The sequence below is a fragment of the Pipra filicauda genome, unplaced genomic scaffold (genome assembly GCF_003945595.2).
Source record: "Pipra filicauda isolate LSUMZ 115617 unplaced genomic scaffold, ASM394559v2 scaffold569_size315192_pilon, whole genome shotgun sequence".
Taxonomy (NCBI): Eukaryota; Metazoa; Chordata; class Aves; order Passeriformes; family Pipridae; genus Pipra; species Pipra filicauda.
Window position 1 is genome coordinate 119351 of NW_024104719.1, and position 26827 is coordinate 146177.

The 26827-nt window shown below is 39.5% G+C and overlaps 4 protein-coding genes across 4 annotated transcripts in view; all 4 read left to right on the forward strand.

The window, feature by feature from the left end:
* The window catches only part of AOX1 (aldehyde oxidase 1), a 50251-nt gene extending 48983 nt beyond the window's left edge, over nt 1-1268 (forward strand). Inside the window, exon 36 of the mRNA XM_039387495.1 lies at nt 880-1268. The gene's annotated coding sequence lies outside the window, so the exon portion shown is untranslated. The remainder of the gene's footprint in view (nt 1-879) is intronic.
* Nucleotides 549-10229, forward strand: LOC113990346 (aldehyde oxidase 3-like). The gene is made up of 9 exons (XM_039387500.1): nt 549-937; nt 1799-1895; nt 2672-2780; nt 3717-3843; nt 4781-4842; nt 5320-5406; nt 7772-7852; nt 9918-10062; nt 10141-10229. The coding sequence occupies exons 2-9, from the start codon at nt 1858-1860 to the stop codon at nt 10197-10199; spliced, it is 708 nt and encodes a 235-aa protein (XP_039243434.1). The 5' UTR covers nt 549-937; nt 1799-1857; the 3' UTR covers nt 10200-10229.
* Nucleotides 10210-17497, forward strand: LOC120324515 (aldehyde oxidase 2-like). Its single transcript, XM_039387499.1, is given in 10 exon segments — nt 10210-10345; nt 11131-11223; nt 12077-12153; nt 12156-12230; nt 12913-13006; nt 14033-14142; nt 16286-16470; nt 16726-16888; nt 17083-17175; nt 17343-17497. Coding segments are annotated over 10 exon segments (1044 nt in total). The 5' UTR covers nt 10210-10332; the 3' UTR covers nt 17484-17497.
* Nucleotides 17498-18161: 664 nt separating this feature from the next.
* Nucleotides 18162-24155, forward strand: LOC120324514 (aldehyde oxidase 3-like). Its single transcript, XM_039387493.1, has 5 exons — nt 18162-18173; nt 18619-18788; nt 19245-19356; nt 20342-20461; nt 23912-24155. The coding sequence occupies exons 1-5, from the start codon at nt 18162-18164 to the stop codon at nt 23963-23965; spliced, it is 468 nt and encodes a 155-aa protein (XP_039243427.1). The 3' UTR covers nt 23966-24155.
* The last annotated feature ends 2672 nt before the right edge of the window (nt 24156-26827 follow it).

A 26827-nucleotide genomic window follows, 5' to 3' on the forward strand; every position in this document is an offset into this window, starting at 1 on the left:
GTAATGGCTTTAATTTGACCAGGTGAATTAAGGAAAAGTAGTTCAACTTCTTTCTGTCTGTTATGTTTTATCTGTCATTACATGTCAAGACATACTCTGAAACCTTATTTCACTCTGCATTTCTGTATAAATTCCTGAACTAGTCCATGTTGTCTTATACATGGTAAATTGGAGCATGCTGCTGATATGGCAGAATTTTTGAGAGAAGCCTGAGGTTCAATCTCTGGTCATTCTGCAGCAATGGGTCCTAACATTTTTTTTCAAAGTTGTTTGTGTTTTCTTGTATCCAGCAATTTCAAGCACGCTGATGGTACAACGACATTCTCGAGACAAGGCTAAAGCAAGGCCTGCATAAGCCCACTCATACACGTTAAACTTCATTAGAATGAAAATATACTTAGATATGTATCCCTCTTGCTCTTCTTACACTAAGATTTTCCTCTGCTGTTATGCTAATGGGTCTCTGCAAATGAAGGGTTAATATCAACTTCAAGGAGATAAAATTATGCAGAATTTTCACACGCACAAGTTCATAGCTTTAAAATGAAGGGATTTCTGATTCATGCTGTTAGGAATCAACAAAGGATCTAGGCCAAAGGCACTTTTCCTTCTAGTCTTGTCTCTCCAAGTGCTTACTTAACCTCTCTTCCCTTTCAGTTCTCTGAGCAAGCAATTATTTCACATATTGGACCAACATTGCCTGACCCACTCATTTATTCTGCAGATTATGATCAAGTGACAGCATCCTGTTGCTAAACAAATGCTCCACACTAATCCACAATCACTACATTTAAACATCATAATTAATCCTTGTGAGATGGTTATATTAGATTTCTCTCTGACCTATAATCTCTTTTTTTCTTTTATTTCATAACATAGGTAATAGAGAGGCAGGCAGATCCTGAAGAATTGCTGCTGTATTATCTAAGAAAGCAGCATATCCTTTTTTTGAACTTTGCCTTTGAGTTCTATAAGTCTGTAAATTAATGCAACTGGGGATTAAGATTGTTTCACTTTTCTTTGGGAACCAGCATAAACAGAACAATAAGTAGAAATAACAAAATTTGCCTTGCATTTGTTCTCAGCAGAGCAATCCAGTGCTGCATGTGCATTGTGTGTGTTAGTTATATGGGTATAATATTGTAAATTTTGAACTACTTCTGCAGTAAACAATTTATTTAGGTCCCAGTCCTTCAGAGGGACTATAAGCTTATTTTATTATCTTATTACTTTTATTTTGTTATTTGAGGCTCTTCAGGTTGCTAACTGCTGTCAGGGCTCTGTTGACTTCAGTGCCAGTTATCCCGGCTAAGAAGCTGCCATGTAGCTTCTAAAGTTAAGCAAGTGAAGGGAAATGATGAAAGGAAGTGGTAGATTCCACTGGACTGCAGGGCACTGCAGAAGGAGATTGTGGTTTGAGTGTGGAGCCTTTGTGCTGAGGCACATAATGGAGGGAGTCCTTCCATACAGGGTTTAGGTGTGTGCACTTGGGTATTGTGCTCCATTAAAATCACTGTTTTCCTAGAATGTTCTGGAAGCAGCACTGGAAACATACTGAGATCTGTTGATACTGTTTTGCAAACACAAGATACAGATAATTACGTGCAATGATTAGGAAAGTACTGTGAGTAAGGCTAATAAGAAGACCTATTGCTGTATTTGCTCAAACCATCCCTTTTACAGGGGAGCACCCTCCAGTTCTGCACATGCAGATAAAACAAGGGAGACTCAGAAGAACGTAAAGAAAAAATATCTTTTGAATACGGTAATTTTTTTTCTTTAACAGTCTCCTTTGCAGTCCGTCTTTCAGGTACAAAATATGGCTGTGGAGTAGGAGGCTGTGGTGCCTGCACTGTGATGATATCCACATATGATCCTGTTGCCAAACTGATACAGTATCCTGGTGCTGATATTTGAAAGCAGTAATGTAGTGTTTTTGGAAAACTGACATTCACGGGGAAATTACAGAGTTGAACTCACGATCACACACTAATAGAGATTTAGATCCTTTCCAATACTTAAAAAAAAAAACAAACCAAAACAAAAACTCAACACCAAACCCCCAAGCCTTCTGGGAAAATGATGTTTTAGATTGAGTTCTTTATGATTTGAGATTTCAACAGCCCTTTTGTCATCTGCCTCTCCTAAGTCCTTTGTGCTTATTTGAGGATATGCCACTTTTAATAAATTCTCACTACGTGTTTCACATAATCACTGATAAAATCTCCAAGGACTTTTGCAATAGGCTTATTACATTGTGGTTGTACAGTTTCTCCCACAGCAGAGTTAGTAGTTCTGGGCTGTCTCTCCCTGGCTCTTGAAACTTTGTTCCATTAGAAGTGCTGTGCCTGACTTCCATCACAGCTGGTCCTAGACTTTGGGTTTTAAGAAAATATGTAGAGATTTTTTTTTCTTTTAACTACACATTGCACTTCTTTAATTAGAAAAGCCTGTTACTTAATGCCTAAGTCCCAGCTCTAGGAGCAGGATGCATACTGTCATGGTCCAAGTGCAGGATTTTTTACGCTTGCATATCCTTCTCCCCATGTCTTTCTAACGTCAGAAGTCAGAGCATTTCTAGATTAGCTGGAGTGCATATCCTTTGTTTCATCCTCCATGGACTCATACAACAAAGCTATTTAAAGCCACAGTTCTCCTTCACATATCAAAGTCATCGTCCTGCCAACTCTTGCCTTCTCCCGTTATGTTCACTGCATGGTGCTGCTGTCATTACTGTGGAAGGGGTTGGAAGCATAAAAACCCGGATTCATCCAATTCAGGTGAGAGTAAGCTGGACTGTGTAAGGCTGCAAGATTATGAGAGTGTCCTGTCCTATGTCTGTAACAAAACTGGGATCTGTGAGAAGGTACTGTGAGTCTGTGCAATGCAAAGTCTCTGAAGGGGTTCTAAAAACTGAATGGTGTCTGAGCTTTTTAGATGAACAAGTGTTTGAGGGAATTAATACAACAGTTGCTGGGTTGTGATTGGCCCTGTATGGAGCATGGAAGGAGCTCCTCCTAATGTACCACCATGCAGGGAGCACATCACAATCTCCACAACACAGGACTATCCAAGCATAGGGCAGGTAGGATGCCAGCTTTCAGAAGGGGATAGGAAAGGACAAAGAGCATCAGTCAGTCTCATTTAGTCACCAGCATGGCCTCTGGCCATCTCACTGAGGACAATGGTCTGTGCATATGTGTAGTACGAGATGAATTATTCCAGCTGGCAACCAGACTGGCAGGTATTAAACTAGGCTTATTTGATCTGTGTGCCCTTGGATTAGGTCAGCTCTTTACTTCCTCCACTCTGGCTTGTCCCTGAAAATCACAGTCTGACCACATAGATTTAAGAATGTTTTCTGAACATTCTCTTTTTGTCTCAATATTATTTTCCAAGAGTCACGACTCTGTGACTGGTCTGTGCTGAAGCTCTGGTTGAGGAGATAGTCTGTATTCTATCCTTCTTGGTTAGAAATACCTAATGTATGATTGATGTCTAAACGGAAAGTCTCGGGCCTTATTCTATTCTCATAATTAGGGTCATGAGGGTCTAAACTGGAGCAAGTATTATCCTTTAACTGGGTGATTGCTCTGAGAATTTGGGATAGTGAAAATGCTGCTGCCATCCTACAGCTGGTAGATGACATACCTGAAGATGGCTATTCAGAAAGTCAGTGAAGCCACATCCTGGACTGTTGTTCTGTTTTGTTCTAGGAAAGGCTGGCCAAATGCAATGGCTCCCAGTGTGGCTTCTGCACCCCTGGAATGGTGATGTCCATGTATGCCTTACTGAGAAACCATGCAAAACCTTCCATGGAGCAGATTATTTCTGCTCTGGATGGTAAGTTACAGGCAGTAAATTGTAAAAAGTATAATAAAAGGATACATGTTTGATTGCCAAGGTCATAAGTATGATTTAACTCAAAGAGAAGTAGATGATGGCAGTAGATGGTACTCTGATATAGCCATAATGGCTTAAGGACATCTCAAAATCATCAAAAGATGGTTCACACTGAAGGCTTCTAAAGGGATACACAGTGGCATTTAGCACTGCATAAATATTTCTGAAAATCCCTGCATTTAGAACAGCCTGTTTTTATAGCCCTCCTGCACCAGCAGCCTCAATATGGTGCAGTAGGAGTACAGTTTTACAAAGAATATGCTGAAAGTGTAGGTGTAATATACTGAAAGAGTATAAGTATTCACTGAGTAATACAACAGTCCTGCTCTTCAAGCAATATTTACTATAATAGGCAAAGCAACTTCAACTCACTTTCAAGTGCCAAGTTTGCTAGCACTCCTATAGCTCCCAAAGTAATTAACCCCTCCCACCAGAAGATTTTGATTTCATGAGCCAAATGCCAGAAATTGCAGTAGAGATTTTATTACTTCTTCTAATTATATATGAAAACCGTCATAGTGATGGATGGCAGTAGATTTTGGATTTGATTGTAAAACCCAAACACCGTAGTGGTACTAGTAATTGTAGAATTTACTTTTGGATGCTTTTCATAATTTGATTTTTTTACATGCATTCACATAAAGTAATTAATATTATTTTTAGCAATGGCCTTAAAAATAATAAATTTTAATAATATAATCACTATTGGAGTAATATTTCTTATTTTTACATATGTGATTTTGCCCATTTGAGCATAGGGACATAAATTTCAGCATTTTGTATCTGCAGGTTTGATGCCAGATCATTTCCAATTGTGCTGGTGCTTCTGAACATTGTTCTGGTTTCTTATGATTGATTATCATATGGTTTATTTCAGGTAATTTGTGCCGTTGCACAGGATACAGGCCAATTATAGACAGCTACACATCTTTTGCTAGGGTAGGTCAGTATTTTCAAATGTATTTCTTATTTTGGGATAGTTTTTGGTATCTGAAAAGGCTGAACCTCTTTGAATTACCTATCTGGAGTCTTGCATCATTTGGAAAATCTTTTTTCGGTTGAGCCTTTGGAAAATCTGGCTCTTTTAGTTTCCAAATGTGCCAAGAGCTTACAGCCACCACTGACTTTTGGTTTACATGTACCCTTGCAATGCAGTGGAAAATCCTCTGCATCAGTTACAAGGACTTGATCTAAACACCACTGAAGTAATTTTGATTCTTTCCATTTACTTCGTGGATACCTGGGTACCCAAAGGGAACTCACTCCTAGGGGTCCTATGGTTTAAGGGGTCTCCTGGAGCAACTTCAAATGGCTGAACAAATCTAATTTGGAATAGGAAGCATCAAAACGTTAATTTTACAAATAAATCACTAAGCTGCCTCATTGCTTTTATGTAATAGAATATGATTTTTTTAGGAGCCAACATGTTGCCAACTCAGAGGAACTGGACAATGTTGCTTGGATCAGGAGGAATGTGTCTGTTCATCTTCTACAGGGGGTCAGGTAAGTTACAATAGATTTTTTTTCTTGTTAACTCCCGTTTGCGTTGTCAGATTTGTAGGAAGGGGTGGTCTTTAACTATGGCAGCAGCTACTTTTCTAGCTTTGGACATTTAGACCAGACTGAACTCCAGGCTCTCTGCTCTTGTTGCTGCAGAAAGGTAGCACAAGCGTATCCACATTGTTATTATCTGTGTTATTAGAATCACAGAATCACAGAATATGCCTAGTTGGAAGGGACCCACAAGGATCATCGAGTCCAGTCCTTAGCCCTGCACAGGACCCTCCCCAGGAGTCACACCATGAGCCTGAGAGCACTGTCCAAACACTCCTTGAACTCTGTCAGGCTTGGTGCTGTGACCACTTCCTGGGGAGCCTGTTCCAGTGCCCAACCACCTTCTGGGTGAAGAACCTTCTTCTAATATCCAACCTAAACCTCCCCTGACAAAAGTTCAGGCCATTCCCTGGGGTCTTGTCATTGGTCAACACAGAGAAATCAGTGCCTGCCCCTCCTCTTGCCCTCATGAGGAAGTTGTAACCTCAATGAGGTCTCCTCTGCAGGCTGAACAAACCAAGTGACCTCAACCGCTCCTCATACGGCTTACTTACTTAGTGACATTTTCCAGTGAGAGTGTGGATCTCAATATTACACATTTATATCTGCTTTTTTGTGTGTGAAGAAGAAAAAACTATTGCTGTTTAGTGTCAGTGTATACTTGTAAAGCCTTTCATAAGCATTACTGTGTTGCTAGTGGCTCCAAGATCTTGAGGGAAGTGTCTCATTCTCCTGTGTTGTATTGCAACCGATATATTGGTATTGCTTCAAAATACACGTTGTTTTATTCTCTCTTTACATATGCACATTGTAAAATCACAAGTCACCTCATTTGTGTTTGTCCTGGCAAAGGTTCCGCAATTATTATGTTTAAGGGTACATATGGGAGCTCCAGTGTACATAAGGAGGATCCTGCTTCAAAAAGGTCCTCCATTCCCTGTGTGCATCTAAGAACTTGTTGTCTTCTCTTCATCCACCTGTAAGAAGAGGCCATAGTGCACTGATCTTGCATCAGAATGAGGATTTTAATTCCTTAAATGAATTTTCTCTGACTGAAAATCTCTAAGAAATCTATAAAGCAAAATGTCTTGGGTGATCGGAAGAAAACTTGTTTTGACAGTGAAAAACTGTAGAGCTCCAAGAAGTGTGACTGGATGTGTGGACATTTGTGCACCTGTGTGTTGCCTCTGCCCCTCTAAGAACTGAAAATTGTTGATGAGCTGCTGCCGAGGTTGTTTGAAGCACAAGTCGAGCAATGGAGTAGTTGCCAAGTACAAAACAGCAGTTCCTTTGGATGCCCTCTTATTTGGCTTTCCATGATTTGCATTCCTCCTAGTTGCTTTCATCCAAGGCAAATATCTAGTCCCTAACTATCGTGAGGATCATAGCAGACACAGAATTTTTTCTTGCCATTTCATCGATGGTGTCAATCAGTAGACTAAGTCATCCAGAGCCAGATCTTATAGTTACCAAGGCCACAATCTGTTCAGAGGTAATGACTGATTGGGGAAGGAATGAGAGACTTCATACTAGGGTATATCAATTTTTTTTTCCCCATTCAATATACTTGAGACCTGTTGCTCTCTGGTTTGACAGGATTTTTGATTCCACAAATAAATCAGTGAGCCAGAAAATACAAACCAGTTCTGCTAGCATAGCACACTCAGTCTTCTTTTATGTAAGCTTCTGAAAGCTCAGAAGGTGGATAGCCTCACCAGAGACCTCTGCAGAAAAAAGACAGCTGTGAACAAGTAGAAAAAGCTAATTTTTATGGTGCACTGTTAACATTTGGTTCTTGAAGTGCTTATGCAAGGCTGGAGAGGTGCTTTGCATAAGGCTCTCCTAAAGCAGAAAACAATTCTTTCTGATCAGATGGACATTATTTGTTGTCATGTCAAGCTCTGCCAGAAAGCTCCTTAAGAGACACAGTTATGAACAGAACATAACTATTCCATCCAGCCCTGCACTTTCCCACAGTACACATTGCACCCAGTGTGGTGCAATACGTTTGCTATGACCAGTTTCAGGAAATACTGCAAGATTTTTCTTGAAGCTTGATGTATTTCAAACAAAGGCTTGAGAGGGATTGGTATGATAGTCTGTCTCTTGAGTAGTCCATCTTTTGAGTAGTCTGTGAATAAACTAAAGATTAGAAATTAATTAGGGGATCTTGAATTTTTGAACACAACCTATAAAGTGTCAAAATTGTCTCACACTAGGAAATAATCTCATCTGTTGACAAAGACTTGCAACTTAGTCTGAATATGTGCATTCCGCTCTCTCTCTCTTCCCCTCCCCCCCATTTTATTTGCAGATCCTTTCAGGTCTTTGCAATCCAGAACAATTCCTGCCCATGGATCCAACACAGGAATTTATATTTCCTCCTGAACTAATGGTAGGCCTTACTGACTTCTGTTATCTTGCAAGCATGACTGAGTTCCTACAGAAGTTGAAAACCTTATGTTTTTGTGAAACTGAAACATCTATTCTCAGATAAATAGAAAATACTAGTTTTAGTCACAAATAATGAGGCATTTCAATGTGGACAATCCACATGTTGTCACTATTACAAATAGATCATATTCAAAAAGCAAATTGTTTGCCTCTGCAGAACCAACATTTCCCAAAAGAGCTCCTTACTCATGACCGTTATTTTGGACCAGTTGGCTTTTTTGTGGAATATAGTGTTTATTTTGAAAGATCCCAAATGAACTTTCCATCTTTTCTGTTTTGTATTCTCTGTTGGATTCAAGTCATTGTTTGCTTCCAGCTGGTAAACAGACCCTAGCAACCTGAGACTGGACTTACAGGCAGGTCCACAGGAAAGGCAAATGACTTGAAGAGGAAAGAAGAGGGTTTAGTGCAGTAATTATTGGAAACTCACAGAAGGACAGATGGAAACTTAAAAAGAGGAGGAGGAGGAAAGTGCCCATAATCTGCAGACAGAGGCAAGAGAAGAGATCTGTGAAAATAGTAGGGCAGGGTTTACCCAAATCAAACTGAGCAGAATCCAAGCAGGCAGCTCCAGGCAGTTTTTTAATCCTCGCTCATGTTTCAGCAGCTTCTTATGAAATTCCTTTTGTGCACTCCTTTTGCAATTTGTGGGCAGTTCTTGCTGATATTACACAACCACCCTAGAGGCACAAAAGTTTATTTGAGTTCTGAAAATGCATGGCACAGTTCTCTGGTTTGTCACTGTACTACAGAATGCTGTTCACTGCGTGGTAGTTGGCTTTGTAAACATTTGTCATAGAGTACATCTTTATTATTTAATGATTGTCTCTCAGTGCAGAACATGCTCAGTAAGCCATAAGCTCCTTTATGAAACCATGAAGTGGAAAGTAAATTTGCTTTTCTGCTATTGACCTGTCTTGGAGAGACTCATGCTTTAAAAGTGCAAGTATTAAGTGAATATTTTGCAAATTTTATACTTGGATTAAAGATCTTAGCTAAAGTGCTGCTGGCTGAAAAAGCTGGTCAGCCAGAAAGGAGGTGCCATCATCTGCTCTACGTGTTCACACTGAGCTGCCAGGAGGACGGAACTGCTTCTCCAGGCTACATGAGGTGCCCATGCCAGTAGGATTATGATTGCTTCCACAGACACATAGCTCCTTTTTTGTGTTTCAGATATGTCTTTTACCTAGAAGGCCAGTCCATAGCTGGAACTGTTTTCTGGCTAGTCCACTAGTCTGTTTGTTCACTGCATTGTCTGCAAAGACAGGTGTTTTGCAGGGATTGCTTTTGCATATTTTGAAATTATGATTCCACATGGCACTTGTCAAATATGAAAAGAACATGTATGATATTGTCAGGGTGGAAAAAAAATGTATATGGTTTTGTAAGACAGGAGGTGCTGGAAAACCACTTTATTTAACAAAAATGTAAATTCTGATCAACCATCCCAAGGAGACAATATTTCTGAAAAGACTAGTCCTTGCAGACAAATGGGAAAGTAGGTATTTTTATTTTTAAAAGCATTTTACCTATTATAGAAACTAGTTTGGATCTAGTATAGTAGATACATGACTCTCAGCAAATGGGGATGTAGTGATCCTCCCTGACTAAGAGAATACGTCTTGTATTCTGTCACATATGCAGCGAGATTTTGGCATTCCGATTTCCCACGAAGTCCAGTCACATTGGTTTCTTGTTTACATCATATACAATGGGAGTCTTTCAGAATCATCAGAGCAGGAGAAAGAAACATGAAACTAATCTCCTACTATTCATTTAGTGTGTCTCTTACCAAGTCATTTAGTTCATTCTCATCTCAGTTTCTTGAGCAATAATGTAGTTATGATAAAAGCTCAGCACTGTTCAGCACAACAGGAACCTCAGATGAAAAACCTCATTAGTGTCTCACTGTCTGTCATAACACAGTGTCCTACTGAGCAATATGGTCATTTATATTTTTATTGGCACTAGTCAAATTTACCAAGTCTTTGTCATTTCTACCACAGAGAATGGCTCAAGAGCAGCAAAGAACAACTCTGATTTTTCATGGCAAAAGAACAACATGGATTTCTCCTCCTAGCCTGAAGAAGCTTCTGAAGCTGAAAGCCAAGTATCCAAAGGCACCTTTGGTTGTGGGGAACACTAGCGTGGGTATGGAAGGACAAAAGATCTTCTGACACAGGGACTACATTGTGCAGTAGGCACATAATCCTGCATTTTCTCTTCCAGGGATCCTAAATGCATTTTGTCACCACAAGGATTGTGCTTCAATATTTAGGCCAATGTAATTTCCCATGACTTTTTTGCAGCAAGTCAATAAGTAAATTAGGACCAGTACCAGCTGTCACCCAAGTCCAGAATCTGTGCTGCCTAACTTCCCTCAGTAACCTCGGTCTCAGAGACACAATTTGTGAAGGACTCATGCTGATGAGAGGTAAACATTTCACATCCCATTTAACATCAAGCATAACAAAATAAATAATGCCCAGAAAAGGGCATGATATCCAGGCATTGGCTAAATTCTGCATATTATGGATGGCAGGGTTTTGTTTTTAGAAATTGTTAGTATACTTTTTTTTGAGGGAGTATCCATCAGGATGAATTTGGTAAGAATATTTCCTTCACTGTTGAGACAACAAAGGCCCAGATCTAAAGAGAATCCTTTAGATCTTTTACATATCTGTACATTGCCTAGTATGGCAATGGGCATGGCACTTGTTTAGTAATATACTCCCATGATGCAGTACTTGGCAAAATGGCAAATCTCTTAATTTAAAAACTTCAAGTCTCTTTACATCAAAGGAAAGCTCTTTATTGTCATCGGAAAGACATTGCACAAGAAGAGAACAAGGGAAGCAAAAAAATTATATAGCTCACATAAAAAGGTGGAGTGAATAGCTAGAAACATGATGAAGCATGTGTGGAATTGTGTATAGCTTTCAAGCGAGAGGTGAAATCCGAGTTTGATGTGGGAAAGGACCAGAAACCAGTTCAGAGGAGCAAGGAACAGGAGCCAGAAAAGACAATATTAGACTTTGAACTTCAGATGGGCCTGATAAAAGCAGTAAAATGTGATACTCAAGATACTGCATAACAAAACCTATAAGACACTGAAACTACTTAGTTACAGTGGTTTTGAACTTTTCGGTCTTCATGTTCAGGAATATGGTTAATTCTTTAAACGCACCTCTAATCATACTATCATACTTCTCCTTTCAGGACTCAAAAGAAATCACAGTGGTACCTATCATCCAATCATTCTCCATCCTGTTAGGATTTCAGAAATGCATGTTGTGAGTAGCACAAGTGATGGTAAGTTTCCAAGTTATCTCTACTGTGTTACAAACGATGGCAACTAAATTAACTTGGGTCCTGCACCTGAAGCAGCAAGAACCATCGACTCTCATTGGTGTGGAGCTTTCTTTTGAGTTTTTTGTCTCATTTCACTGAGCCTTTTGAACCAATATGTCAGCTCACCTATGGTCTTGAAATGATGGATTGATTATGATAGATAATTTATTAAACTGTTCTGTGGATATATATTTGTTCAAATCTCAAATTTCTGCAGACAGCAAGCATAGGGGAAGGCCCTAAGTCAGCCTTATTTTTGTTTTCAACTGGTCAAGAGCCTTTCTATCACAACCATATATCTAACAAAGTCCACAGAGTATTGATTAGGCTAGGGCTTGATTTTCAACACAAAATATTCAAACATAAATTTCCAGTCTGAAATACTATAGGATTTTCTTTGGAGTGGCTGGGCTACTTCAGTGTTCGCTGAAGTCCGTGGTGGTGGCTTCTCTGATACTACTGGGAGTATGATAGAGTGTTTGCAGCTCAGTCTTGGTGATCCTTCCTCCTGAATCAACTGTTATTCGTGTCTTTGGGGATACACAGCACAAAAAAGGGATGTGCACTACTGTGTGAAAATATTCAATGTACATTTTTCAGGCATGTCTTTATAGTGGGAACTATTGTTGAATAAGCAAGTAGTACTTGCATTTCTTATTGCATGTAATATAAAATCCACCTTCCTATCATTTCTCTTTGTCATCCTGCTGCCAAAAGCTGTATACAGAAGCAATTCTTTAGAGGCCATATCAGCTATATATTGCATTTATTCTGTGGCACGATGATTTCACTGTTTAAACTCGTTTGATTTCAGGGCTAGTAATAGGAGCTGCCTGCTGCTTGGCCCAGCTCAGAGACATCCTAATGAAGGCAGTCACAGAACTTCCAGCAGAGAAAAAACAAAAACATACCGAGCTCTCTTGCAGCACCTGAGAACTCTAGCTGGAGAACAGATCAGGAGCATGGCGGTATGTATTCAGCAGTGACAGTAAATAAGACATCACCACAGACATATCTGTGTGAATGTCAATTATGAGGCTGGGATCGTGCTTTATAAGGCTAAAACGTTACTACTATCACAAATGTTGTGTGAAATAACTAGGAGTCCTAGGCTAGTTAGTGAGGGCAAATACCCAGAGAACTATGACAAGAGAAACTCTGCTATTCCTGCTCAGTGGATGAGCAGAGAACTGGAGGAGACTGGGAAAAGAAGAAAAGGGACATTCTCTGGTAAGGTGCTGTACAGTGCAGCCAATCATGCTTTAAGTTGACTATCAACACATAGCTGTTTACCCATCACATATTAGGCATCTCTGATCTTGTCCCTAATTTTCCTTTAAAATCCTCTTACTGCAATACCCTGTATTTCTTCCTTTAAGGAAGAAAATTCAAGGGAATGGCCATGCCTTTGGGCGGCAAAAAAGTAAACCTGGTCTCCGTCAACAGAGACAATATGAGAAAGGGCTTTTGAAGGGAGCAATAGATTAAATCACATTAAAATGTACAAAAGTAGAACTTTGTTTAAAATTGAACTAAACAAATATAAGTTCTTCCATCAGGTCTTTTAATGGAATAAAATGGGGTTATGATACAGATCCCTGTTACATGTAGGAAGGGCAAGCCTAAAAATAACCTCATTGTTTGTTAAAGTCTTTAGGAGGACACATTGTAAGCAGAGGATCATCCTGGGACTTGAATCCAATCTTATCAGTTGGCAAATCTGTCCTCAACTTGGCATCAGAAGGTAAGCTTTGAGCCCCCTACCAGATACCTTTGTTGGATAGGCAGAACATTGCAACAAAGAATATGTCTACAGGTAACAGTTTTCAAATTAAATACTACTGTGCATCTCCTAAATGAATTAGAATGGTATATTCAGGAGAATGGAGAACATTACCATTCATTATTCTCCTGAATGGTATATTCAGGAGAATGACAAGAACATTATTGCTTGTCATTATAACTTGCAAAAAGTATCTGCCAGTAGAAAACACTGTCTTTCTGTTTCACAAGACAAAAGGAAGCAGCATCTAGCCATCTCATGAATGTAAGGTCAGCACACCTGCTGGGTAGAAAGGCCTCCTTTCTACATTGCCTTTGGTTATATTGCTGCATTTATCAGACAGTTTAGCTCTGTCTTGTAACTTCAACACTGTTTGCTTTTATTGCTTATGCCTGTTTCATTTTAAGAAAAACTTTTAGGGCCTAGAAATTTCTCCTGAGGTCATCCGTACTTTTGTGGATATGTATGTGTGCGTATACATGTACACTGTGTTTAAATTGCTACCAGTAATCAAACTAAAGCTTTGGAAAATCTTGGCAACATTTCTACTGTCTTTGATGTACAGGGCTGATTCCCCATCTCATTGCAGTGCTTGAATAGTTTCTTAAAAGTTACTGTGATTTAATGATTTAATGGTCTAAAGAGCTTTTGAGTAGAAACAGAATAGCTATATTTAAACCTAAATAACTGCTTTTCTGAATATTATTAGCATTTGAAAGACATGTATTTTCCAGAAAGTATAAAATACTTAGTATTTTATCTGTGATGGAGAACTATAGCATTCATATAGGGAAATATATTGCACCTAATATGTAACTTAGATTAGCCTTTCACTCAAAGGCTAGATCCTGAGTGGTGCAGACAGTTCTAAGGCCATATTGGCCTTAATATATTCTTTTGCGCAGATTCAACAAATTTGAATCTGCAATGCAGAAATGTTTCCTTCTTGCTTCACATTCAGTAACAGACTAGAGTTTTCTCCAACAGATGGTGAAAGACAGATTCTTTTAAATGATCGTTTCCTTGCTGGCTGTGAGCCTGCAGACATAAATGCCAAGGAGGTCATTGTTTCTGTTCTCATTCCATACTCTATGAAGGTAAGACCCCAATATTTCAAAAGTTTCATTCAGGTTCCAGGGTAGTTATTAGCATTATATCCACTATTTCCAGTAGGCATTGAAACATGCAGGCTACTACTGCTTTGGAAGTAGCTAAGAAAGTTCTGGCATCCTTCTCTTCCCGTCTCCCACTTCTTCCAGCTGGCCATCATCTTCTGCTTCTTTTGGGTCTCTTACTGCTTTTTCCCCAGTCTTAAATGTGTGCTTCTGCCCCTTCCAGACACAGAAATTTAGGCTACCTGGATATTTGCAGGAAAAGTGCCATATTGTCACATAGCCTTCAGCGATAAAGGTAATTTCTGACCTCTTCTCACTAATCAGCGATTTACAATGAATAATCCTGCGTTGTCCGTGCAACTACTCAAAAAATAAGGTCCTGACTACTGCGACCGAAGGTGGCAGCGTGTGGCATTAGGGGTTGGGGGCAGAGGAAGTGGTGTCCTGGTTACTGTGTTCTTAGATATCCCTCTAGTGGATGTGAGGAAAAGTACGGGGCGAGTAGGGGAAGACCTGACTACAAGCTGGTAGGTTTTGACTGAAGTCAGTGAGCAACAGACCACAGGAGTCTCTGCCAACCTTGACATCAAAGGGTCAGTCCCCAGAGTAGCTGCTCACTGCAATGCAACCTATTAAACATATGTGGCTTCATGCTGGATGAGGCTTCTGCCCAGGAAAAGTTGGCTGGCCATGGCAGGTTTCCCATGAAAAACAAAAGGATTCCCATGAGCTCAAAACCTGCAAAAGCATAGTTACTGCTGCACTGGCAGCAGTAACAGTGCTTCTGCTGCCTAGAAACTATGAACCTTAGTAGTGATTTGAGAAACAAACAGCCTGGAAGAGAAAATGAAGGAGAAATGGGTTATTTCATTCCACAAAGTAAAACAAAAAAGAAATCCCAACCTGCTTTGTCCAATGACAAGTTGTGCCACAAAGCCAAATCTATCACAAAGAATATTTCAGAGCCTTTCAGAGAGAGACAGTCACACCTAGGAACAGCAGAGGTGAGGACAACAAAATGAACAAAAGACAATAGCACTGCTGGCAAACTCAGAAGGTTGCTCTGAAGAGCAGGAAAATTATCAGCTGTCACATGAATAATATGAGATTAAGAAGTCTCACCATGGGAAATTAACACCACTTTCTGGGGAGGCTGCTCCTGCCACTCACTTTCATGCTGAATCGCCTTTTTGATTAACTCTGCTAACACAATGAAAAGGCACACACAAAGGTTTTTTGCAAGACTTGTCAACAGAATGTGTAGAGGGAAACTTGGCCATCAGTTTTCTCTGTTGTTCCTGTCAGCTGCTGGCTTTTGGGTTTGGGTAGTTTGATATGAACATTGCTTCAGTAAAGCAATGTAAATCCTGTTGAGAGGATTTTCCATCTCTGACAAGACTCACCGTTCAACATGTAATCCTGAATTTCACATTTGTCATGAGAGTATCACATACTCATAGTGAAGATCTAACCTGCTAACCCTCACTTTAAAATGTCTGTGGCTGTCTGATTCTGAAGTTTCTTTCTGGGGCTACAGAAATAGCACTTCATACAGTTTCTTCAACTAACTCATCGATGCCTGATCATGAAAGATAATGCTATTATGTTTTCTTTTAAAATATGTGGCTTTGTCCCCAGAACAAAATATTTCTGACACTAGAAAGCCCAGCTGTTTCTAGTGCTTCCTCTGTAAATGCCATTACTATAGCATAAAATGTAAAATCTCTGAGTGTAAAATCTTCACAAAATCATGGTCCTTAACACGGTGGGACCTCCATGTCCTGGAGAAGAAACCACTAATTTCTAAGCTGGAATTAAATTTAAAGAACATACAGGCCATATATATGAAGTGGCTTATATCAGGACAAGGGTTCTTCTCCAGCACTCTGAAATCATAAAATCACTGATAAAGTCATTAAAATTTTGACCATGTTTTCTTACATGTAGATAACCTCAAATAACGTCCCCTCTTAGTACCACAGTCTAGGATTAGCTTAGTACTTCAAGAAAAATAAAAAGGTTAACTGAAACTTTGGCCAATGGTAACACCTAAAATACAAGAAAAATAGATTTCAGTAATTTCTAACATTGATGGAATTTTTCCTTCCTTTTTTTTTCCCATTAGGATGACTTTATTTCAGCCTTCAGGCAGGCTGAAAGACAGAAAAATGCTTTGTCCATAGTGAATTCTGGAATGCGAGTGCTCTTCCGTCCAGCCACAGACACCATTGTAGATCTGAGTATTTTATTTGGAGGCATTGGCTCAACCACACTCAGTGCAAGAAAGTCCTGTGAGAAGCTTATAGGAAGGTACTGGATATCTTAATGTATTTAACCAAAAGGAAGGAGTCATAGTGTGAAGCGTGGGATTTGCTTGATGGCACCAGTGGAGATCCCACCATCAGCCTCTCACACTGTATTTGATCTGTCCTTTCTAACAATAGATTATTTCTTGATATAACTTATGCTGATTCACTTATTACTTCACAAAAATGTCACAATATTTTTAGCCACCTGTTACTTATAAAGAGATGTGTGTTCATATTAGTCTGCTTTTTTTACCAGGCAATGGAATGATCAGATGCTGAATGAAGCTTGCAAACTGGTGCTAGAGGAAATTGTTCTCCCTCCATCAGCTTCAGGTGGAAAAGTAGAATATAGGAGAACTCTGCTTGTCAGCTTTCTTTTCAGATTTTACCTGGAAGTGTTACATGGTTTACATCAGATGGTAAGCACTGGAGAAGAATTGCATACCCCCATCAGCATATAGACTGCAGGAAAACTGTGCTTTTTTAAAGATAAAGGGATGTGAGAGGGAAGGGTAAAAGTGCTAGGCCTTACTTCAAAACATGTGAAGGGAAAACTTTTCTTTTAGAAATAAGGGTCTGAGAACACTGCTTTGACAGTATCCCTTCTTTTCAGTATCCCTTCAGGTATGCTGAGCTTTCACAGGAGAAGATGAGTGCTTTGGGAATGCTGCAAAGTGGTGTTCCCCAGGGTGTCCAGATCTATCAGGTGATGTGTGTTTGTAGCTAGGACTGCCATACACCCTCTTTTTTAATGAGTGTTTTGCCCTTCTAACCTTCCATTATGAAGCCTCTACTAATTGTAATGTGAAGCTGCTGAAATGTTTGTCGCTGTGGGAAATCTTTTAAATTTTTGTCGATTTCCTGGTCTTTCAGGGTACAGATGCACTCCTGGTCTTCAAGGTGTTGTGCAGATCAGGCTGTCCTGACACAGCTGAAACAGGGAACACAGCTTTCAGCAATGAAAGAGCTCAGCAGAATTTAGTTAAACTGCCTGGTGGGCCTCAGTACAAATAAATGAAATAACCTACTGCAGCATCTCTGTGATTGTTCAAGCCTGAAAGACTTCTTTGCAAAGCTACAGTATAGAAAGGAGAAGTGGTTGGCGTATGAAAATGTTTGTTCAGTAGAAGATCTCAATTTTAAAAATTTTGAATTTCATCAAGATTTCTCCCCCTTTTTTTTGTTTTGTTGCAAAATTTAAAAACTTTTAAAATCAAACTTTTGCTGCTTCTTATCAGTTTTCTACTGAAAACTTTCAGCATCAGCCAAGAATTTGGTGTTTGTCCTTTGAGAGACTAAGAAATGTTTTACAGAGAACTCTTTACTTGGTAAAAGTCCAAACAAAACATTAATGTTGGAAGATTTTCGTGGTCCCCAGTAATAGTCTATTTCAAGCTAATGTGAACTAGCAATTCAACAACAGAGAGCACCAAAGATATATTTTAATTATGTCTGAAATGCTTTCAATTACAGGCTGTCTTTGAAGTAATAGAAGAATAGGGAATTTAAATAGCAAAAAAATGAATTAAACCATTTTTTAGTCTAGTCAACACTATCTAGAATATTAATTTACCTGTCTCTTTAGGAAGATGGACAAGAAGGAATTACAATGATTCCTGAATATAGTCCTGATTTAAGATATATTTTCTCTGAAGTAAACAGTATGAAATATGATTGTTTGAAGCAGTGGTGATGGCGAAGTGTGTAAGAGTGTGGCTTGCACAAGATGCTACCAGAAGCAGCGTGGACCCAGCAGACAGGCCAGCTATAAGATCCAGATCACTTTAGCTCTCCTTTATCTGCTGTGGTTCCACTGTCATTTTGTCTCTTTTACCTATCTTTTTCTTGATTTTTTCCACCTCTGTTTATTTAGTGCAATCTTTCCACAGAAGAGACTGCCATGTACTCTAGACATGAATGGTATCTAATACAGTATATTTCTCAGACATCTGCCAGGGCCACCTTGGTGCCAAGATAGCATGATCTAAAAGTTTAATTAGTCCTTTATGATGCAGGCATCCCACAAGTATCATCATAAAATTTAGATAGTTCCACATAGCTTTTTTGATCACCAAATATCCTCAGAAAGTGTTTTTAAGTAAAGGCTCCTATAATTACTGGTCTGTCTTGAGGACAACATGTGTTGCAGGATGTTGACCCAGGACAGTCTCCACAAGATCCCGTGGGCCGTCCCATCAGGCACCAGTCTGGAATTAAGCACACCACTGGTGAGGCAGTTTTCATTGATGACATTCGTCCCGTGGATGGAGAACTCTCACTAGCTGTGGTCACCAGCGTTAAAGCCCATGCAAAGATCATGTAAGTAAGAAAAAACTACAAGCACATAAGTATGTTAACAAGTATTTTCTATTTTTATTATCTGATTTGGCCGTATTACGAGGTATGTATTACAAATGAGGTAAGAATTTCTTTGCTGTGTGCTTTAAAAAGTGTCAGATATGGAAAGAAGAGTCCACATTATTGCATTCACCCATTGTAGTACAAAAAAAGTGTAAAAAATATATTCTTATATTTTGTAAGTAGTGGAACTAGCATTAAAAGAGCTGTTCTATGACATGCACACACAGATGCTCGTGCCTTCCATTTAGTTTTTTTCTCAATATGCTAATCAACACATTCCCCTTCTCTGTGTAGAGATCTGTCATGAGAATACTAAGTAGATTATCTTTCTGTCCCAAAGTTCACGGCATTACTTGTACTAGAGTTATTTGTACCACATCCTGTACTCATTTATGTGCGTGTTCTTCTTTCCAGATCAATTGATGCATCAGAAGCCCTTCAGGTGCCAGGAGTGGTTGAGGTAGTGACAGCAAGAGATGTTCCAGGGAAAAATGGCAAAGATGAGCAAGCATATGCAGAAGATAAGGTATTTCTTGCTTCTGGAGGAGTCTCTGAACATTTTGGTACAGTTATTTATAAAATAGGAAAGTGAGTTTGCAAGTATCATCTTATTGCAATGAAGTGAAAGTAAGTGCAAAATCAATTAATGCAGAACCAGGCAAACTGGGCTGAGCAGAATTACCGTTCCCCAGTAAGAGAGAAAGGAAAAACTCTCTTAAATAACTTAGGGTTTAAGTGAATAAGCCATGATTCCTTAAGGGCTGATAAATGAGTGATTGTCATGGATTCTGAGAAAGTATGAAACAGCCATGATATCTGAAGTTTTAAAAGATGAGACAAATAAAATGAGAATTGCCTAGTTGGAACCAATATAAAATTAATTGCTAGATTATACACTAGAATATGGCAAATGGAGACAGCAGTTTTCTTTTTGACAAATATCGACAGAGCTAAGAAATTTATAGGATCCATGCATCCAGCATGACTGTACAGAATGTCCCAGGCCTCAGGCTGTGTCCATCACAAGTGATGCTATTCCATGGTATTTGCAACAGGGCAAGAATAATTCCTACTGTGTTGTTCTTACCTCTCTATTATTGTTCCTCTGAGTTTCCTTCATTTCTGCATACAAACAAGGAAAGCAGTCTGTGCAGATGGGATTTTACTTGGCCCAGTAGCTGGCCACCTCAGGATCAACACAGGGGGAATGTTCATAACTACTGATGTCAGCAGCATTTCTAATGCCAGAAATGTTGCAGCAAATGAAAGATTCTAGTAGGCTTCTCATCTAATGAAGATAAGTCTGCACTGGGATAGTATTCTTAGAGAAACAGAATATAATTAGTCCTTTATGGTGCATGCATCCCACAAGTATCATCATAAAATTTAGATAGTTCCACATAGCTTCCTTCCTGCAATTTGAGCAGAATCTATTTCCTCAAAACACTTCCTGTACAGAAACTTAACCACTACTATATTTTTTCCTTGGGTAATACATTGATGTGTTGCAGGTGATTTGTGTTGGTCAGATAATCTGTGCTGTGGTTGCAGAGTCACTGACTCAGGCAAAGTGTGGGGCTGGAAAGGTGAAGATAGTCTACAAAGATCTGGACCCAATTCTGACTATTGAGGTAACAATCTGTCTCCTCTTCCTTGTCTGACAGAGCTCTCTGTCACCTCACTGACTATTTTCTGCCTTGTGTAGAGCTCTGCCAGGCTTTGGCTTTTTCTTTTTTTTGGTATGAGATATGACTTTATTGGTTCTGAATATGAAGTGTAAAAAGTTTATAAATGGCTTCCAAAATTTTGGTTCTAGAAACACATAAAGTCTTACTAGGTACATATTCATCCAGTATATTGGAGAGTGGTCTTTGTAGATCTAGGTAGAAATTACTAAAGAATATTCAGAAAGTTCTAAGTAAGCAATTCCCAGCAGTAGTACATCAGTATAAAACTAAATTTGAGAACTTATGGTTGCAGAAGTGCTGATATCACACATCCTACATCCATGTTCTGAAAATTTTCAAGCCTAGCAGGTTTTCAGTAGCAAACAATCTGATTCTGAAATATTTTCAGCAGTTCTGAATGTCATTAACAGACATTTAATCTTTCTAATTTGGGGGAAGAAGAGAATTACATGAACTATGAAAAAAAAAAAAGAAAACCCCTCTCTAATAGTGGAAAAACTATCCTGCTCCTTCTAATACTTAGCTACAGCCATCTGTCCATCTGAAAAAGGATCATATGAATGATAAAAGTCATCTAACTTTCTGTCTTACAATTAATATGTTTGTTTTATTTCTTGCTGCAGGATGCAATAAAACATAATTCATACATTACTGAAGAAAGGAAAATAGAAAAAGGAGATACTGTGAAAGGATTCAAGTCTGCTGATGAAATAATCGAAGGTAGTTAAAACATTAAGTGCATCAGGCAAGGGAGGAGAGTTAGGCTAGTTCAGAATCTATTTCCAGCTGGTGGATGAATTTAAATTTCTCATTTCTTCTCAAAAAACCTTGCTTTTGTTGTTTTTTTTTCCCTTCACTGGGAATGGAGCTGAAATGTGTCATGTTTTAAATAAAGCTTAGGTAGCACCTGCTAGCTCATGTTGACTAAACTCTACCATTTCCTTGTCTCACTAAAATAAAGTGCCCTAGGACAAACATTACAGTTAAATAAGGCTTTGTTTATTGATGTTAGCTAACTTACCTTATCCCATTTTAAGCTGACTGCTTGATTTAGAGCTAATCCCAGAAACAAGGGAATCAGAGTAAATTGGTCTGGAATACCAGTCCTGCGGTCACCAAATTCACTGTCTTCAAATCATAAACACAATCCAGTGGTTCCAGAGCATACTCTGTTCATAAGTATCAGACCTATGTTTAAGAAGTATCAATGAAGAATATTTCACAAGCTCTGGAGTTAGCTCTGGAGTTTAAAAGTCCTTATAATTAGAAGGCTTTTTTTTGCAATACTTAATCTAAATGTGCTTTCCTGCAAACTTTAAACGTTCACCCTCTTAAACAGAGTCTTTGATCCGTAAATCATGTCTGCTAACCTTTAACATTGCCACTGCTCACTTCTCCATCATGTCTAATTTTACTACATCCAACTTCACTATGGTAATATTTCAGATTAGGCTTCACCAATGCCAAGTGGAGTCTCTCAGAAATTCTATGTAACATTAGTATCACAGAGCCAGATTAGGTTGTTGTAGTGGTATCAATTGTGGATATACAGCCTAGCTGTGCTCCTCTGTAATCCCTGCTTGGATCTGGTTCAATAGTGCTATCTAAAGTACTGGCACTTGCCCATTCTGAACTTCATGCCGTTGACTTTAGGCTCTTCCTCCAATGTAGAACAATCACTTTGAAATACAAACCTGTCCTTTAAAGGGCTTGCAACCCTTTCCAGTTTGATACCACTTATAGTTTAACAATTAATTATTAAAGCAACCATGAGGTAACATTAGACCCAGAAAAGACTCTTCTATGATTCTACATGCATGAGCTTTGCAGACTGACAACCAGTCATGTAAATGACTTTTTGAGTTCAGTTTTCAACCAGTGGTATCCCTGATTTAATATGGATTGTGCTTCTCAATTTGCTTATAAGAGTAATCAGTGTAAAAAGATAATAAACAACTGGTGCACTATGCCCTTTTACTGAAATTTCCCCCACAGTCACTGAAGTTATTTTTATAGCCACCTGTGTGCTTTGCCTCTGCTTTCTTCAAAATGAGGATGGCAAGAAAATGCACCCTCACCCTTGCAGTTCTCTGTGTCTTTCTTTCCACAGTAATGTCTCAATCTGATCTTCCTATATCTTGCACTTCCCTCACAAGGGGTTGGCAGTAGGACAGAGCAGTAGACTGCTGGACAGTACTTATTTTTGTAGGACTCTGAGGCAGGAGCCAACTTCCCTCCCCGTATCTGCCCTAGCCAACAGTGATCACACAAGAGTTTCTTCAGAAAGCTGGGCAAGATGAGAAATATGACATTGTTTTCTGATGAAAGCTTTAGCCACTTCACAGGTTTTCCAATGCACTCATCCTTTTGGCACTGTAAAAGCAGATATCTGAAATTGCTTAATACATTGTCACTTACCCAAATTTCTGTTTATTTATAAGTTGAAGAGAAAAAGAAAAAAGGGGAATAAAAAATCAAAGTAGTAAAGCACAGGAGCAATTATGAAATAGATAAACAGCACGGGTTTACCAGTCATTTTCCCTTCAGTGCATATCCAGTCAGAAAGCAAACTAAACAAACGCTTCAGGAGCCTGGAAAATAGGAAACATCCGATCAAACTGTGACAAGGTCCATTAATCAAAGCTTTAAACTTAAAAAGCCTCACGTAGCTGAATTTGAACAACTCTATTGTACCCTAGACTGAAAATTTCTCTATGAAGAGAGACACAGTTTGGGTCAGGCAGACCTGCAGGCCCCACTCTTCCAGTGGCAGCCAGCTAGAGACTCCCTGACCTCAACCTCCCTGGAGGCTGGGGCTGTGAATTCCACATCCATCCACTTCTGCTTCCTCCTGTGCAGGATATCCAGCAAAGTGTTTCACAGTGATAGAACTTCTCATATTCATAGAAGTTACAACCAGGATTAAGAACCTTTGTGGTCTAAGTGCTGTGCAAACACTTGGGAAAAACTCAGAATTTAAATAATGGTGAAGTTGTTATCCAGTCATCAGGAGGTGATGTTCTGTCTCCAGGAATGCCCTCAGAAATGTAGGATTTCTTTGCAAACATCATGGCCTCCACGATTCAAGCAGTATCATTAAACCATATTGCATAATGGAACCTCGTATGTCAGTTCCTCTAATCTGAGCCTTTCAGGCTGTGAGCTCACCTCTGCTATGGAGATATGACCTTAATTACCTGTTCAATTACCAGAATGCCACTGTTAACTAGAAGTAAGTTGGTCGATTTCACAACCTTTTATAACACGGGAAAATGGAGTTTTGTGCATGTAATGACATTTACATGGCTGATAAGGAACATGCATTTGTGAATTACAGTAAGTTCTTTTTTCCCCTTAGCAAAATGATGTTGTTTTCTTTATATTTTATTTCAGATTCCAAAAGACAAACCTGGAACCTATAAGCCATGGGCCATCGATATAGCTTAGTACTGCTTTCCTAAGAATCAACCAACCAGGTGATTCCTTCAGCCACTTACTGATCAAAAGCATTCATGCAAGAAAGAACTGTAATACTTACATGCACACATGCATACATATATATATCACACCATCTTTGCAGAACAAGATATAAGCACCAGTTCTATTGTAAGTCTCTAAGTAAAAGACCTCTCATTAATGTGTTTCATGCTGCACTGGAATAGTTGGGGAGTTAACTCAAGAACTTCAAAGCATTTGCATGAGACTCTGAAAATATCTGCAGTGAAGAGCAGATCACAAATAGTACCATTTTGTCACTTCTACATGCAGTTTGAGAGTCACAGCTGTTGTTATCTATTTTTTCTGTTTTTCTAACATATGAAAATCCCAAAGATCAGAATTAGACAATGTACAAATTAGTGATGGGCAATGTATCAATATTTCAGTAAAAGAGATATTCTGAAAGTACATACTACCAAATATTTCTAGACACTGATATATTATTACCACTACAGTAACCACAGTAATACACCAGTAAAGCGTCTTTGCTTCCTGGCAGCCTACCTCAAGCCTGCTCCTTACCACCAGATTTCTTTGAACCACTGTCAACTTCGACCTCTCCTAGAGCTGGAATATAATCACTGCTATTCACTCACTGCCTCGTCATCACTTGTTCCTCTTCTCCTCTTCCTTATCCACAGTTTTGCTCCTTCTTTCCAGCAAAATGGTGAAGCAGAACATAGCTGATGCTTTCATCTGTAGGTGAGGAGAGGGCACGATGCAAGAGAGGTGTACTGGAGGTAGGAAGGGTTAAAGCAGGACAGGTTCCCAGTACCAGCTTCAAGTGACCATAACACAGGTGAGGTTGCCCCTTGCAGCCGTCAGCAGGCCTGCATAGCAATGTGCAGATGAAAAGGTGGAGGGGAGCAGAGCTGAGAGGGAAACAGTGACAATAGAAGTTCATCATAGTGTGTCAGCTCACAGTTTAACTGAGCTGTGCCAAACAACTGGCACTCTGACAGAGAATGTTTCAGAAAGGAGCTTTTAAAGTGATCTGGTGGCAGCTGTATGCTCATTTTCCCATGAGGAGAGGAGACTGAAAAGCAAGTGCAAAGGTATTTGAGAGGGAGAAAAGGGAATGGCTGAGCTAAGCCAACATAGTAATATATACAAATCAATATTCGACTTTGATATTTAATAGTTCAAAGCAATAAAATTTACAGTAAGAACACATTTAACAACGTCATTGTGTACCCAAAAACACTAGCATAAGAAATAACTCTGGAGATGCTTAATGGGTATTTCATTAGTTCAGATCCTCATTAAATAGACAGAAATTTAGACTATTTTCATTTATTTTAAGGGTGAGGCTTAAATTAACTCAGTATAGAAGAGAGTGCAACCTGCACACACCCTCAAATAAGTCATGTTTAATTTAAATCTGTAGAGATACAACAAGATTTTATTCCTTTACATGTAAATTAATATTGCAAGTAATAAGGAAATTTCTAGCTTATGTGGGTGAAGTTTTCCTGATCATTTCTCTTGGTAAATGGTGAGAAACTACAGCTAGTGGGAAAAGCTCAACTGGTAATAGACGTTGCAGTTCTGTAATATCAAAGACTTCAGGAAGCTGACAGCAAGGAACTATTATGTCTTTTTGTTCCTTTCCGTAAAAGGCAATTTTAATAATTTCTGATTTATCTTCTTGGCTTTTTACTTAATTGTGATTCAGACAAATCCTCTCAGTTTAGAATGAGTACCAAAGTAATCAGGGTCTTGGGTTTAGAATGAATGGACAAATATTTGCAAATATTAAGGTGAAAATCCTTCCTCTGAAACTCCCTTAGGGTATTTTTGAATGTAGTATTTTGGGGATTTCATCGGGCTGTTAACTGGAACCTGTAAAAATGTTTCTTGAATAAAAGCAAACTTGTAAGGCTGTCCTGCTATTTCGTGACACTGGGATCTATAACCAATATCGTTTCAAGACAGCAGTAGTAACAAAAATGGTATGAGGTGAAATCTGGCTCCTACTGACAATAAGAATGACCCCACTTTCCACTCCTGAAGCACAGTGATGTGTTCCACTTACACACCTGATAACTGGTCATTGCAAGAGCTTTAGTCACAGGAACATTATCCTTTACGCCTGGTGGAGATTTGCTGCTGTGTGAGGTCTAGAAGGAAGCTTGTGATCTCTACGTTAGTTTAGTGGTTTGGCCTTTTGGGGAGCAAAGAACTGAGTTGCATCTCCTGTCCTACACCAGCATGGACAGTATGCTGGTTTTGTCTCCAGTTACATGCTGCTGGGCGAGTTTGGCAGCATGTTTTTTAGAAAGTACTTACAGGCCCTTCACTAACACACTGGGTTTGTTTATGCTGTTTGCTAATGGACACAGACTGCCCCACAGCCTGGAGGTAGAATGAGAGCTGTTATCGTGATTGCTAGTGGAAGAACCTGTGTTAACGGCAGTAGAGAAGGTCTGTGCTTCTGGAACTCAAAGACTTTGTTGTGTGTCAGATGTGAGCAGCTTTTAACTGGTAATCCTGTCTGCACAGACTACTATATGTCAAGTGTTTATATGATGATGTTATCATCAGGATGGGAGGAACGAGGCGATTATTAAAACTGCAACAGCAAATCCAGCATAAAATAGCACAGCAGACCCGGCATTAATGCCCAGTGCCCCGCAGGACTCGGTGTTCCCCTGGCGCTCCTTATGTGCCCGCACTCTCCTCGGCCGCGCAAGCCCCGCGGGTCCCCCCTCGCGGCCGGAGGACGGCCAGGGCAGGGCGGGAGCCCGGACCGATCCCCGCCCTTTTTCCCTCCATGCTCTCCGGCGGGGCGGGGCGGAGCGCGGCCCTTCC